The sequence below is a fragment of the Cebus imitator genome, unplaced genomic scaffold (assembly GCF_001604975.1).
Source record: "Cebus imitator isolate Cc_AM_T3 unplaced genomic scaffold, Cebus_imitator-1.0 Scaffold36, whole genome shotgun sequence".
NCBI classification, from domain to species: domain Eukaryota; kingdom Metazoa; phylum Chordata; class Mammalia; order Primates; family Cebidae; genus Cebus; species Cebus imitator.
In genome coordinates this window covers 4,178,465-4,191,484 of record NW_016107351.1, presented here as the reverse complement: position 1 = coordinate 4,191,484, position 13,020 = coordinate 4,178,465, and the positions used below count along the sequence as shown (strand labels likewise).

At 53.6% G+C, this 13,020-nt stretch overlaps 1 protein-coding gene across 2 annotated transcripts in view; it reads left to right on the top strand.

Moving 5' to 3' along the window:
- Window positions 1-8,741, top strand: part of C1QTNF1 (C1q and TNF related 1) — a 24,245-nt gene extending 15,504 nt beyond the window's left edge. For both annotated transcript variants that reach the window (XM_017524980.2, XM_037737210.1), the window contains exons 2-4: window positions 3,090-3,258; window positions 5,575-5,711; window positions 6,529-8,741. In XM_017524980.2, coding sequence (XP_017380469.1) covers window positions 3,104-3,258; window positions 5,575-5,711; window positions 6,529-7,079 — 843 coding nt within the window. In that variant the 5' untranslated portion in view covers window positions 3,090-3,103 and the 3' untranslated portion in view covers window positions 7,080-8,741. The remainder of the gene's footprint in view (window positions 1-3,089; window positions 3,259-5,574; window positions 5,712-6,528) is intronic.
- The last annotated feature ends 4,279 nt before the right edge of the window (window positions 8,742-13,020 follow it).

Below are 13,020 nucleotides of genomic sequence, written 5' to 3'. Positions count from 1 at the left end.
AAAAAAAAAAAAAAAAGTGGGAAAGGAAAATCTCTTTTCCTTTTAACTGCTACAAGTTTGCTACTTAAAAGGAAAAAACAGAGTAATTATTAAGGCGCCGCCAAGGAGAAACAGAGGAAATACAGAAATAGAGAAATAAACAAATTTAGAGAATTCACTCTGACAAATATTTGTTGAGCACCAGTGACGTTCAGGGTGCTCAGGATGCTTGGCTGGGGGACGTCCCAGCCCTGGAGGAGGTGACGCATGGTATGCTGAGTAGACACAGGCCGGACAAACTCTCTGCAGTACGAGACAATAGGAAAAGCAAAGCTATGGTGCCTGCCTGTAATCCCAGCATTTTGGGAGGCCAAGGCGGATGGACTGCTTGAGATCAGAAGTTTGAGACCAGCCTGGGCAACACAGTGAAACCCTATCTTTACAAAACAACCCCCACAACAGCTAGCAGGGCATGGCGGCAACGCCTGTAGTCCCAGCTACTCGGGAGGCTTGAGGTGGGCAGATGGCTTGAGCCCGGAGGGTGGAGGCTGCAGTGAGGCGGAGTGAGACCCTGTATCAAAAAAGAAAACTCAAGCAGGATGGAGAGTTTTTTCCCAGTTGAGAGGTCTCCAGCCTGGGTGACAGAGCGAGACTCCATCTCAACAAAAGCCCCCTAACGCCGTCTCCCCCAGGCTCCAAAGCCCCTCAGCAACGGCGTGCCTGGAAGACGTCCCTAGCTCCCCGACATGAGTTAGATGTTGTGGCCACCTGGGTGTGTGATGTGGGCAGAGGAAGAAATCTGTCTCAGGATTTTAACTTCCCTTAAACATGAAAGGAGCCAGAGTCTGGCCCAGGCCTTTGGAGATAAGCCTTTGCTTTCACTGTCTGCATCTCAAGAGCGAGCTGGGGTCCACGCCGGCCTGGCAGCTGGGAGCGCGGGACGCTTCCCACCCACTTTCTCACTGGGCGGCTGTGAGGGGGAATGAGGTGTTGCCGCAGGGCTTGTGACTTTTTGAGTTACATGTTTTGGTGAACAAAGAGAGGTTAGAGTTGACCACATCGCCAGACCCACGGAGGGGAGGTTTTGGGGCCACCTGAAATGGCTGAGCATGAGACTCCTGATGCTAGAGTCCTGGCGAGGGGGACGAGCTGCTCAGAGGGTGGCAGGTGGGTGTTTGCCTAATGTGAGCCCATGCACCACCCCTCGCTAGCTGCCTGAACTCCCCATCCCCACAAGCACCCCTTTCTAGAAGGACTGTCCCAATCCTGGATGAAGAGGGTCCCGGCCCAAGTTTTTGCCAAAAGCTCCGGGGGTGAGACATGCGGTTGGCTTCCTGGAAGGATGACTGCTCTCCAGGGCTGGGCTTCACGCATCCCTAAAATAGATGCCAAGGACACTGGCTGATATGCTGCCTGGCGGCCAGAAAGCAGCTTGGCACCGCCTTCCTACCCACCTGCCCACCGGTGAAGGGCCCGGCCAATGAGCCAGCGTTGCTTTGAGTCCAGGGATGGAGATCAAAGCTTACTTGGGCTTTTTCTTGCTGTCCTAAGAAGGGTGGTAAACAATTGTCGGTAGGGCCAGCAGCTGATGGGCTCTCCTTCCGGAGACGCTGGGTGGACAGAGACAGCGCCTTGCTCAGCAGCACTCAATGACAGCCTGACTGGCTGAGGCTCTAGGGCAGAGCGTATGTGCACACGTGAGGGAATGTGTACATGTGAGTACATGTGTGCATGAGTGGATGTGCATGCATGTGAACATGTGTGCATGAATGTGAGAGCATGCATATGTGCATGTGAGTGTGCATGTGATGTGGGTATATGTAGATGTGTATGCATGTGTGTGCATGTGATTGTGTGCATGTGTGTGGATTGCATGAGTGTGTTGTGTGCATGTGTGGATTACATATGTGTATGTAAACATATACGTGTGTGGATTGCATGTGTGTACATGAATGTGTGGATTGCATGTGAGTGCATGTGATGTGGGTATGTGTACATGAGTGTCCATGTAAGTATGCATGTGTTGAGTGTGCATGTGTAGATTGCATGTGATTGTGTGCATGTGTGGATTACATGTGTGAGCGTGTACATGTGTGTATGTGAACGTGGGTGCATGTGGGTTGCATGTGTGTGCATGTGGTGTGGGTATGTGTGCATGTGTTGAGAGTGCATGTGAGCATGTGGATTGCATGTGTATTGAGTGTGCATGTGAATGCATGGGTTGCATGAGTGTGCATGTGATGTGGGGGTATGTGTGCATGTGTGCACATGTGTGTGGATTGTATGTGTTGAGACTGCATGTGTGTGCATGTGTGGATTGCATGTATATGTGCATGTGTTGAGAATGTGTGCATGTGTGGATTGCATGTATGTGTGCATGTGTTGAGAATGTGTGCATGTGTGTGGGTTGCATGTGTGTTGTGTACATGTGAATGTATGGGTTGCATGTGTGTATGTGAATGTGCATGTGTGTGGATTGCATGTGTTGAGTGTGTGCCTGTGTGGATTGCATGTATATGAATGTGCGTGCATGTGAGTGGATTGCATGTATATGAATGTGTGTGCATGTGTGTGGATTGCATGTGTTGAGTGTGCCTGTGTGTGGATTGCATGTATATGAATGCGTGCATGTGTGGATTGCATGCGTGTTGTGTGCCTGTGTGTGGATTGCATGTATGTGAATGTGTGCATATAAGTGTGTGGACTGCATGTGCATTGTGTGCCTGTGTGTGGATTGCATGTATGTTGTATGCCTGTGTGTGGATTGCATGTATGTTGTATGCCTGTGTGGATTGCATGTGAATGTGTGCATGTGTGTGGGTTGCATGTGTGTTGAGTGTGTGCATGTGGATTGCATGCATGTGTGCCTGTCTGCGGATTGCATGTATGTGAATGTGTGTGCATGTGCGTGAGTGTGCACGTGTGTTGAGAGCTAGTGTGTGTGTGCCTGCATGGGCGTGTGAGTGTGGCTGTCCTCCCAGAAGCTGTGTAACTGCAGCGCTCCCCACAGCATAGTGAGGGGCTGGGAGAGCACCTCCGATTTCCAGGCCGTTTCTCTGTGCGGCTCTTTCCTAACTCGGCGCCTTCCCTGTGTGTTTTTTTCCCACCAGGGCCCAGTAGGAAGATGGGCTCCCGTGGACAGGGACTCTTGCTGGCATGCTGCCTGCTCCTGGCCTTTGCCTGTGGCCTGGTCCTGAGCCGTGTGCCCCATGATCAGCGGGACCAGCAGGCGTGGGAGGGGAATGAGGAGCCGCCGTCCCCGCCGGACCATGCCGAGAGGTGAGGTAGTAGCGGGAGCTCTGGCTCCGGCCAGGCCGAGCCTGGGGTTCAGGGCCCGCAGGGGGCTGGTTCACCGTGAGATGCGAAGGTCAGAAAGCCGGAGCTGAGCGGAGGCGTGGCCCTGCTGGCGGCCGGTCCTGAGGGACGGACGAGCCCTTCCTCCTTTCAGTGGCTTGGGCACCTCACGTGAAGCTCTGGACAGTGATCCAGCCTCACCCCAAGCCTAAAGGAGCGGGGTCTGCAATTGGCTTTGCAGCCACAGCTGACGTCCCAAGTAAGGAGCAGGCCAGGCTCTCAACCCACTCTCCAGGTCCTCCTTTTGTTCCCACGTTACCCATTGAGAATGTCTGCCAGGGTTCTAGACAGCATTTGGAGGCAGGGAGAGGTGACAAGTGGCCTTAGGAAAGATGCTGGCCCAAGAGCTGGTGTCCGCTGCCCATGCGCCTCACAGACTGCAGGACAGGAGGACTCTGGCTGGCATCTGCCTTCGTGTCTGCAACCTGCAAGGGCGGAGACTCCAGCCGACCTGGGGTGTTTCCTCGGGAAGCACAGAGTGCTTCAGCAAATGCCATGCATCCAGCGTGAGGTCCTAGAGACGCGGGGACAGCTCGAGCCTGGCTTGGAGTCTCTTCATTATTTTGAGCACTGGGCTGTCTTGATACTTGAGGCTTCAGGCTAACTTTAGTGTGCAGTGGAATCGGGCAGGACTTGAGGCTGAGTCACACCATTCTGTCCTTTCTTCCTCTCCCTCCTCTTTCTTTGATTGAGCTGCTCCTATCTGTCAGGCCACTCCCAGGCACGGTGTGGGGGATACATGAGGGGCACAGTCCTGGCGTCCAGGAGCTCTGAGGCTGAGAGGGAGACGGATCCATGAGAGACAGGGGCAGTGTGGCAGGCTCTGTAGTAGGGGCGTACCCGTGACGCTGGGGGCAGCAGAGGGAGAGGCAGGACCCAGGAAGACTAAGAGGAGGGAACTAGGTCTGGAAGGATACCTGGGGCCTCCGAGGTGCAGAAAGGAGGGGAAAGCCACCTGGGAGCCAGAACGACGTGTGCAGAGGCATGGCTGGCAGTGTTTGTTGGGCTGGTGGGTGGTTTGGGATGGTGAGACCCAGCGCTGGAGGCTGGAGGCAGCTGAGTCCAGCTGGGGAGGGCTTCGCCTGAACTCAGTCCTAGAGAGAACAGGAGGAGTCATGGGCAAGCTGAAATTGGACAGTGTTCTTGAAAGAATGCCCGAGGGAAGCAGCAGAGGGGACGAACTGGTGCGGGGAGGGGCAGATTCCAAGCGACGGTCAAAATGGCAGTGATGCATCAGAGGCGACGAGGGCCCTGGGCTCGGGTCTGGAGGTGCCTTGAGGCTGAGAACCCAGGACTCTGCTGAAGGTTGCAGGGGCGGGGGTAGGGGACACTGAAGTCTCCACCCTGGGTACCCACTGTTGATGCCAGGAATAGAGCTCAGGAAGAGAAGGTTCGAGGGGCAATGGGATGGGGACGGGGTTTCGGTTTTGCACAAATGACATTTATCTCCAGATGGAGGCTTCTGGGGAGAAGTTTGAAGTCAGGGTCTGGGGTTTAGGGGAGAGGTAGGGGTGAGATGTCCATCTGGGAGCCCTGGCTTATGGGTGGGTGGCTGAACTTGGGGCACAGAGATCCGTTTCCTGGATCGTCTGGGGTGTAAACGTGGAAGCAGTGTTAGATAGGGAGCTGGTCCATCGAGGGGGACTTTGCTGCCTCCATGGATCTGTCCGGCTCCACAGCCTGGGCCAGAAGAGCCTCAAGCCAGACCTCATGCAATGCCGCGAGGGGCTGCAAGGTGGCAGCCGGGAGCCGCCACCATCCATCCTGCCCTCGGGCTGGTCCTTCCAAAGTCACGTTGGGAACACTGCAGTCTCCAGCGGCTGCAGCTGAGAGGAATCCTAAAGAGCCAGTTGAACCGTCTCATTTACAGACGAGTCAGCCTCGTACGTTATTTGCTAGCATCACGGATATGTGATAGGGAGTCCCAGCATTGTCCTACGTCACCCAAAGATCCCCTCCTAGGGGTGTGGATTTCTCCTGAGCAGCCCCTGACTTGCATGGCGCTCAGTGGTGTGTTTCCAGGACTGTCATTACCTTTAGCAAAGGGCAGGGGGGGGCTCATTCCGTGGGAGGACCCTGTGGCATGGGCCATGATCCCGACAGCATGAACACAGAGCCTGTGGGCCCAGGTGAGAGGCGGAGGAGGCAGGTCAGGCATGCCAGACCCACTGGTGGCAGGAGAGAGATGCGTTTCTAGGCCCGAGAGTTCCTGACTTTCACTGTGATGATTTATTCCCTCAGGGACGAACAACATGAAAGATACAGCCCCAGCCGGGGCCAGGGGCTCCCGGCTTCCCAGTGTTTGCGCTGCTGCGACCCCGGGACCTCCATGTACCCGGCGACGGCAGTGCCCCAGATCAACATCACCATCTTGAAAGGTCAGATGACTGCAAAGACAAGCACAGGGGTGGCCGGGCGGCTCTGTGCCAATCTGGAGGAAGGGATGGAGTCGTTAGGGTGGGGCTGGGCTGAGCAGAGTGGTTCCTTTGGGACAGGGAGCAGAGGAAGGCAGGCTGTCATCCAGAGGGAAGGCACAGGAAATTCTGATTTTGAGGCTCTGGCCTCTCTCCAGGAGGAGGGATTGGAAAGGGGCCCACAGGGTCCAGAGCAGGAGCAGGAGCCCAGAGGCTGCTCAGGGCCTCGTCCCTCCACTTGTGTTTAGACACCAGGCTTCTATACCCTTTGATTTGGGGTTCGGTACCCCCAGCCTGCATGCTGAAATGCCACCTGCTCACCGTGGCCCTGCAGACGGCAGATGACCCTGCACAGCCTGTGAAATCTAACTGGGAACACTTGCCGCCTAGACCCTGAGCCGAGCCCTGACATCTGCAGTTCATTTGCTCAGAGCGAGCGTGGGTCTGGCCGCAGAGACCATTGCTTTTGGACCAACCTGTATGTTCCTTTCTTTTTTTTTTTTTTGCCAGTGCTTTCCAGAAGGAAAATAAATTATTGCTTCTGGGTGAAAATAGAACAGTTGTTGAGGTTGAGTCTGGTTGCTTGGCCAGTTTGGGAATCCAAATACCCCTGTGCTGGCATGGGAAGCCGCCCGGGGCTGGGGGCAGGAGCGAAGCTTCTGCCGGGTCAGGGCTGTGAGGACGAATCGGGTCTGCTCCAGGGGCCACAGCGTGAAGAGCCAAGGCTCAGGAAGCCACCGGATTGCTCCATTAACGGCACATGTTTTCCTGTCCCTTTTAGGCGAGAAGGGTGACCGCGGAGATCGAGGCCTTCAAGGGAAATATGGCAAGACAGGCTCAGCAGGGGCCAGGGGCCACGCCGGACCCAAAGGGCAGAAGGGCTCCATGGGGGCCCCTGGGGAGCGGTGCAAGAGCCACTATGCCGCTTTCTCGGTGGGCCGGAAGAAACCCATGCACAGCAACCACTACTACCAGACGGTGATCTTCGACACGGAGTTCGTGAATCTCTACGGCCACTTCAACATGTTCACCGGCAAGTTCTACTGCTACGTGCCCGGCATCTACTTCTTCAGCCTCAACGTGCACACCTGGAACCAGAAGGAGACGTACCTGCACGTCATGAAGAACGAGGAGGAGGTGGTGATCCTGTTCGCGCAGGTGGGTGACCGCAGCATCATGCAGAGCCAGAGCCTGATGCTGGAGCTGCAGGAGCAGGACCAGGTGTGGGTGCGCCTCTACAAGGGCGAGCGCGAGAACGCCATCTTCAGCGACGAGCTGGACACCTACATCATCTTCAGTGGCTACCTGGTCAAGCACGCCTCCGAGCCCTAGCTGGCCAGCCACCGCCTTTCCTCTGCCACCTCCTGCCCCTGCGCTGTGCGGACCCCACCGCCTCTTCCCCCATCCCTGGATTCTGCCTCCTGGCTTTGGCATTCAATGAGACACCCCGCACGCCTGGAAAGCCAGGGCGGCCAATGCTCCCAGATCCTGCAGCCTCTGGAGAGGGCTGACGGCAGATGAGATCACCAGGGCAGGGCGCCCGCAAGAACCCTTGGGGGCCTTCTGCTGCCCTTTCTGCACGAATCCTCAAGTGACCCCACGCAGCGAGACGTGTGTGGCGGCAGGGCGTCCCACGGTGCGGCACTGTGGCTCCAGTCCTTGGAAATAATTAGGCAAATTCTAAAGGTCTCAAAAGGAGCAAAGTAAACTGTGGAGGACAGAGAAAAGCGGTTACTTTTGTCTTTCCAGCCAGCCTGCTGGCTCCTGAGAGAGGGGCTTTTTCACTCGAGCTCCGCTTAAGAGAAGATCCAAAGTTAAAGCCGTGGGGCCCGGGGAGGGGGCTGGGGGCAGGAAACCACCTCTGGCTTACTTCTTTTAAGCCACGTAGATGCTTTCTTGAGGGACAGCTGGACCCCGACATCCCTGTGGCCTTGTCCAAGAGCTCAGCTGGTCTTTCTGAGTCACAGCTGCGAGGAGATCTGGGCTGGGGTCGCAAGCATCAGCCCCCCAGAGGGACAGCTGAGTGCCCTGCCATTGGCTCTGGGCTGGCAGAAGCAGCTGAAGGGCTCCTGACAATGGCCAGGGACCTGTGGGTCCCCCAGGCCTGCAGATGTCTCTATGGGGGCAGAGCTCCTGGTGTATCCATGTGTGGCTGCCTCACCCCCTGTGCTACTCCAGAGCCCTGGGTGGTGGTCCCTGGTGTCAGCTTTCTGTGCTGCCTCCCATGTGGACCAGCCCCAGAAGGCCCCGGGGCCTGGGCTTCTGTTTTTTATAAAATGCCTCACGCAGCACCGCAGTCTCCTTGTGGGCTAAGCATCCCCATTTCCGCATGTGCCGTGTTGTTTGCAGCGAGGCTGATCCAGACCCCTTCCGCCCCCTCCGCCCTCACCCAGCCTCTGACCAGCAGCCTGAGAGGGGCTTTCTCTGGGCTTCAGAGCAGGGGGAGCTGGAAGGGGCTAGAAAGCCCACGCTTGCCTGTTTGTCAGGCTCCTGTGAGCCTCAGTCCCGAGACCAGAGTCGAGAGGAAGTGCACGTCCCAACCCCCCAGATTGGGACTCACTCTCAGGAGCCGGGTGGCAGGAGAGGCAATACCTTTGGCAATTTCCAGACCACCTGGAGCAGGGCCGCGGCGTCTCTGTGGTGCCCTGGCATGGTTGCCAGCATCCTCTGCTCTCCAGGAACCCCGCAGCCCCTCTCCACCTCACCCCACGTTGATGCCCAGGGGCACTCTTGCTACTTGCTGGCCCCCAAACCCCGGTGCCTGTCTTCCTTCCCTCCCCATCCCCCACCTGGTTTTGACTAATCCTGCTTCCCTCTCTGGGCCTGGCAGCCGGGATTGGGGTCTGTACGTCCCTCTCTTTAAAGAACTTCTGCGGGTCTTCTGAAAGCCGGGTTCCCGTGGGCGTGCCTGGAAGCAGAGTGTCACTCGCTGTTTTGCTCACGCTCCCCCAGCTCTTTCAGAAAACATTAAACTCAGAACCGTGTTTTTCAGCATCCTGCCTTGTCCGCTTGCTCATTCAACCGAATCCTCCACGTCTTCTCCTCTCTAGCCCAAGGCCCACTCCTGCCTGGGAGGCCCTCGGCTTCGTACCTGGGGACATTGGTACCCCGCAGGTGCATGCTGGCCCTGAGGTGCCTTGCTCCTCCCTCGGTGCAGGCTCCCATGGGTGGCGCAGCCAGAGTGTGTCTCAGCTGCAGCTGGACGTGTGCCCGAGTTTGGCTCCTGGGGCCTGGGTGGGTCTGGGGACTCGTGAGAGGTGGGTGGGAGGCAGGGGCTTGCTCTCCTGAGCAGGGCTGCTCTGTCCCCCGGGAGGGAAAGAAATTGTGGAGGTAGCAGTTTGGCCGTGGTTCTGCAGCCTGGACACTGTGTTCCTTTCCCAGGGCTGCCGTGGAAACCGAGGTTGGGGGATGGGCAGCGTAAGGCTCCATAGGAGGGTCCTTTCTGCCCCTTCCGGCTCGTGGTAGCCCCAGGCACTCCTTGGCCTGCGGCTGCATCTCCCCAGGCTCTGCCCCCATCTCCACGTGGCCCTCCCCTCTGTGTGTCTCAAATCATTCTCTCCCTTCCCCTACTACAACATCTGTCGTTGGATTCAGAGTCAGGTAAATATTTAGGACCCACTGTAAATCCAGGATGGCCGTCTGTCTAGATCCTAACTTAATTACATCTGCAAGCACTCTATTTCCAAATAAGGTGACAGTCACAGGTAGCAGAGGTAGGGACTTGGACATATCTTTTTTCGGGGGATACAGTTCACCCACTGCCACGGCCTGTAGCTTGAATACACCCATCAGCAGCCCCCGTGTTCCGCAGTGGTGCAGAGCAGCTGTTCCTCCTTAACTCCACCACTTGCCAACTAGATTAGCAGCCAGGCCCCGATCCAGCTGTCGGCGGGCAGCACAGAAGCTCCTTCACTCTCTCTGGTGCCAGCAGGCTGCAAACAGCTGATCTCCTTCCTCTGCCTGCTCCTGGGGTGAGCCCACGTGGTCATGCTTGGCCTTGGGCTAGGGCCAGACTAGATCAGGCAGACCCTGAAATCCTGCTCATGGTGGGAGAAGAAGCAGGTCTCCACCTCCGCGGAGTTCAGGCCACTCAGCAGAGGACGTGCTTCCCAGGCAGTGGGGAGCAGGGGCTAAGCGTCCTTCCCAGAGGTGCCTGGAGGGAACCAGCCAGCTTCATACAGGTGCCCAGTGACTACCCTCTCCAGGGACAGAGTCACGTGGACCATGTAACATCTTTTTTTTTCTTTTTTTTTTTTTTTTTTGAGATGGAGTCTCTCTCTGTTGCCCAGGCTGGGCTGCAGTGGTATGATCTTGGCTCACTGCAACCTCCGCCTCCTGGGTTCAAGTGATTCTCCTGCCTCAGCCTCCCGAGTAGCTGGGACTACAGGCACGCACCACCATGCCCGATTAATTTTTTGAATTTTTAGTAGAGGCAGGGTTTCACCATGTTAGCCAGGATGGTCTCAATCTCCTGACCTCATGATCCACCCACATCGGCCTCCCAAAGTGCTGGGATTACAGGCATGAGCCACCGTGTAACATCTTAGAAGAAAGCCAAGGCATACATCTTCATGACCTTGGATTAGGTAATGATTTCTTAGGTATGACACCAAAGGTACAAACAACAAATCCCAAGCTCCTGCGGGAAAGGAGGCAGGGTCTCCTCCAGGGCCCGCCCCATGCTCCTTTTAACACCCCTCTATCTTCGGGGTTTCCCCAACCCCAATCTTTTCAGGCTGGCATTTACGCTCCACCCATTCTTCCTCCAAACATTTCCCTTGCTCCTGCTTTGTGGCAGACCATGTGGTAGGCACTGGAGGCATAAGGACAGATAAGATACGGTCCTTGGCTTCCTGAGGACTTTCCCAGGGTTTCAACTGCAGTGTGACACAGAGGCAGCCTTCTCAGAAGAGCTGCATGCTTGGTACCAAATGATCTGCTCCACCTGATCCCCTCCCCATGCAGTTGATTTTGACAGGGTCCTCTCCCAGTTTCCTGTCCCAAACTGGTGAGAAATTGGCTAGCCATCTCAGTCAAGGGCCTGGAAAATTCAGTTGCAATACAAATATCAGTGTTTTAGCAAATCAACTTAGAAATGGCTGATGACTCAGCCAAAGGAAAGAACTGCTTATATGAGGACTTTCAGGAGCTTTTGTAGTCAGGGGTGGGGATGGGGAGGGCATGACCCAACACTAGTCCTCAAAGAGAATTTTCTGTAAGTTCCCCTATGGGAACACAGTGGCATGATGGCAAGCTGATTTTATTCAGCCATAATGACTGGAATGAAATGAGACATTGTTGCCCAAATTATTGAAAAAATGGAACATAACAGAAAATAATAAATAATGCTAGATGTCCTGACATGTGAAAGAATGGAGTTGGGCCCCTACCTCACACCATATACAAAAATTAAACATGGATCAAAGGCCTAGACATAAGAGCTAAAACTACAAAATTCTTAGGAGAAAGCCCAGGCGTACATCTTCATGACCTTGGATTAAGTGATGATTTCTTAGGTATGACACGAAAGGTACAGGCAAGAACACCAAAAAAAAAAAAAAAAAAAAAAAAAAAAAAAAAAAAAAAAAAAAAGATCAACTGCACATCATCAAATCTGTAAACTTCTGTGTTTCAAAGGACACCATTAAGCAAGTGAAAAGACAACTCACAGAATGGGAGAAAATAGTTGCTAATCATATATCTGATAAGGAATTTGTCTCCAGAATATATAAAGAACTCTTGCAACTCAATAATAAAAAGACAAATAATCCAATTAAAAATGGGCAAAGGAGCCCACACTTCTCCAAAGGAGATATACAAGTAGCCAATACACACATGAACAGGCGTAATCACCAGGGAAATGCGAGTCAAAACCCACAGTGAGACACAGCTCTACAACCAACGGGAAGGCTACAGTCAAGAAGACAAATGACAACGTGTGTTGGTGAGGATATGGAGCCGCTGGAGCCCTCACCCACAGCTGTCAGGAATGCAAAATGGTGAGGCCTCTTTGGAAGACAGCCTGGCAGTTCCTTAAAATGTTAAGCATAGACCTACAGCTGACCCAGCCTTAACACTTCTAGGTATATATCCAAAAGACATGAAAATATACGCCTATGAAAAGCTTATAGATAGATGTTCATAGCAGCATTATCAGTAATAACCAAGAAGAGATCGATGTTCATGGCAGCATTATTCTTAATAACAAAGAAGCAGGTACAACCCAAATGCCCATCAGCTGATGAACAGATAAACAAATGCAGTCTATCTATCCAATGAATATGATTCAGCAATAAAAAGGAATGAGGTACAGTCACATACTACGACATTGGTAAACCTCAGAAACGTTATCCAAAGGGAAAGAAGTCGGACACAAAAGGCCACACGTTGCATGATTTCATTTATACAAAATGTCCAGAATAATCCAAACTAAAAGTTACTGAATTGTACACTTTAAATGGACAATTCTATGGTATGTAAATAATAAACAGCGGTTATAAAAATAAACAACATAAAACCAGAAAATCAGGCTGCCGTGTCCTTCTCTGTTGAGGGCCAGGAAGTCCTGGAGCTCGAGTCATGACCTTCAGAGTTGGTCCCGTTGTTCTGGGCTTGGCTTATGATGGTGCTGGGCCAAGGGCCAGTGAGATGGGATGGGAGTGTCAGGGTTACTTTTTCCAAGAACATTGTTGAATAAGCATTTTTGAATCAACTGGTGGGTGAGATCACAGAGTCCACGGGAGGCTGATGCAGGTGCCAGGGGAAGCATTCCACAAGGAATGACTAATCGAAGACCATGGCTTCCTTTCTAAAGTCCCTGCACAGCTGGGCAGGCATGGGAGGCTATGGTGACCTCAAGTGCTCCCGTATCCAGCTCCTCCTAGGGCAGAACGGAGTGAGCCCATTTCTCATTATGCAGATGGCCAGGCAAGGACAAGGCATTTCCACTTTAGAGGCTTTTGCGGATAGAAGTCCATATGTCTGAAAAATTTGGAAACCTCCTTGTCTAAAGACAGGAAACGCTCCAACTGATCAACTGGCATAGTGACTACGTTAGTTCTCCACGCGACCTGAGATCCCGCCTATTAAGATATTCCACAAGAATGTATTAAATGTTTACCACATAGGGGAAAAAATCTCTTACCATGTAGAGTGTTTTATCACAATCAAAATATAAAATAACTATGCTTGCTACATTCTGGGAGTTAAAAAGAAAGACAGGATTGATAATTGTGGCAGAAAACTTTAATGATGATGATGATGATGGTGGTGG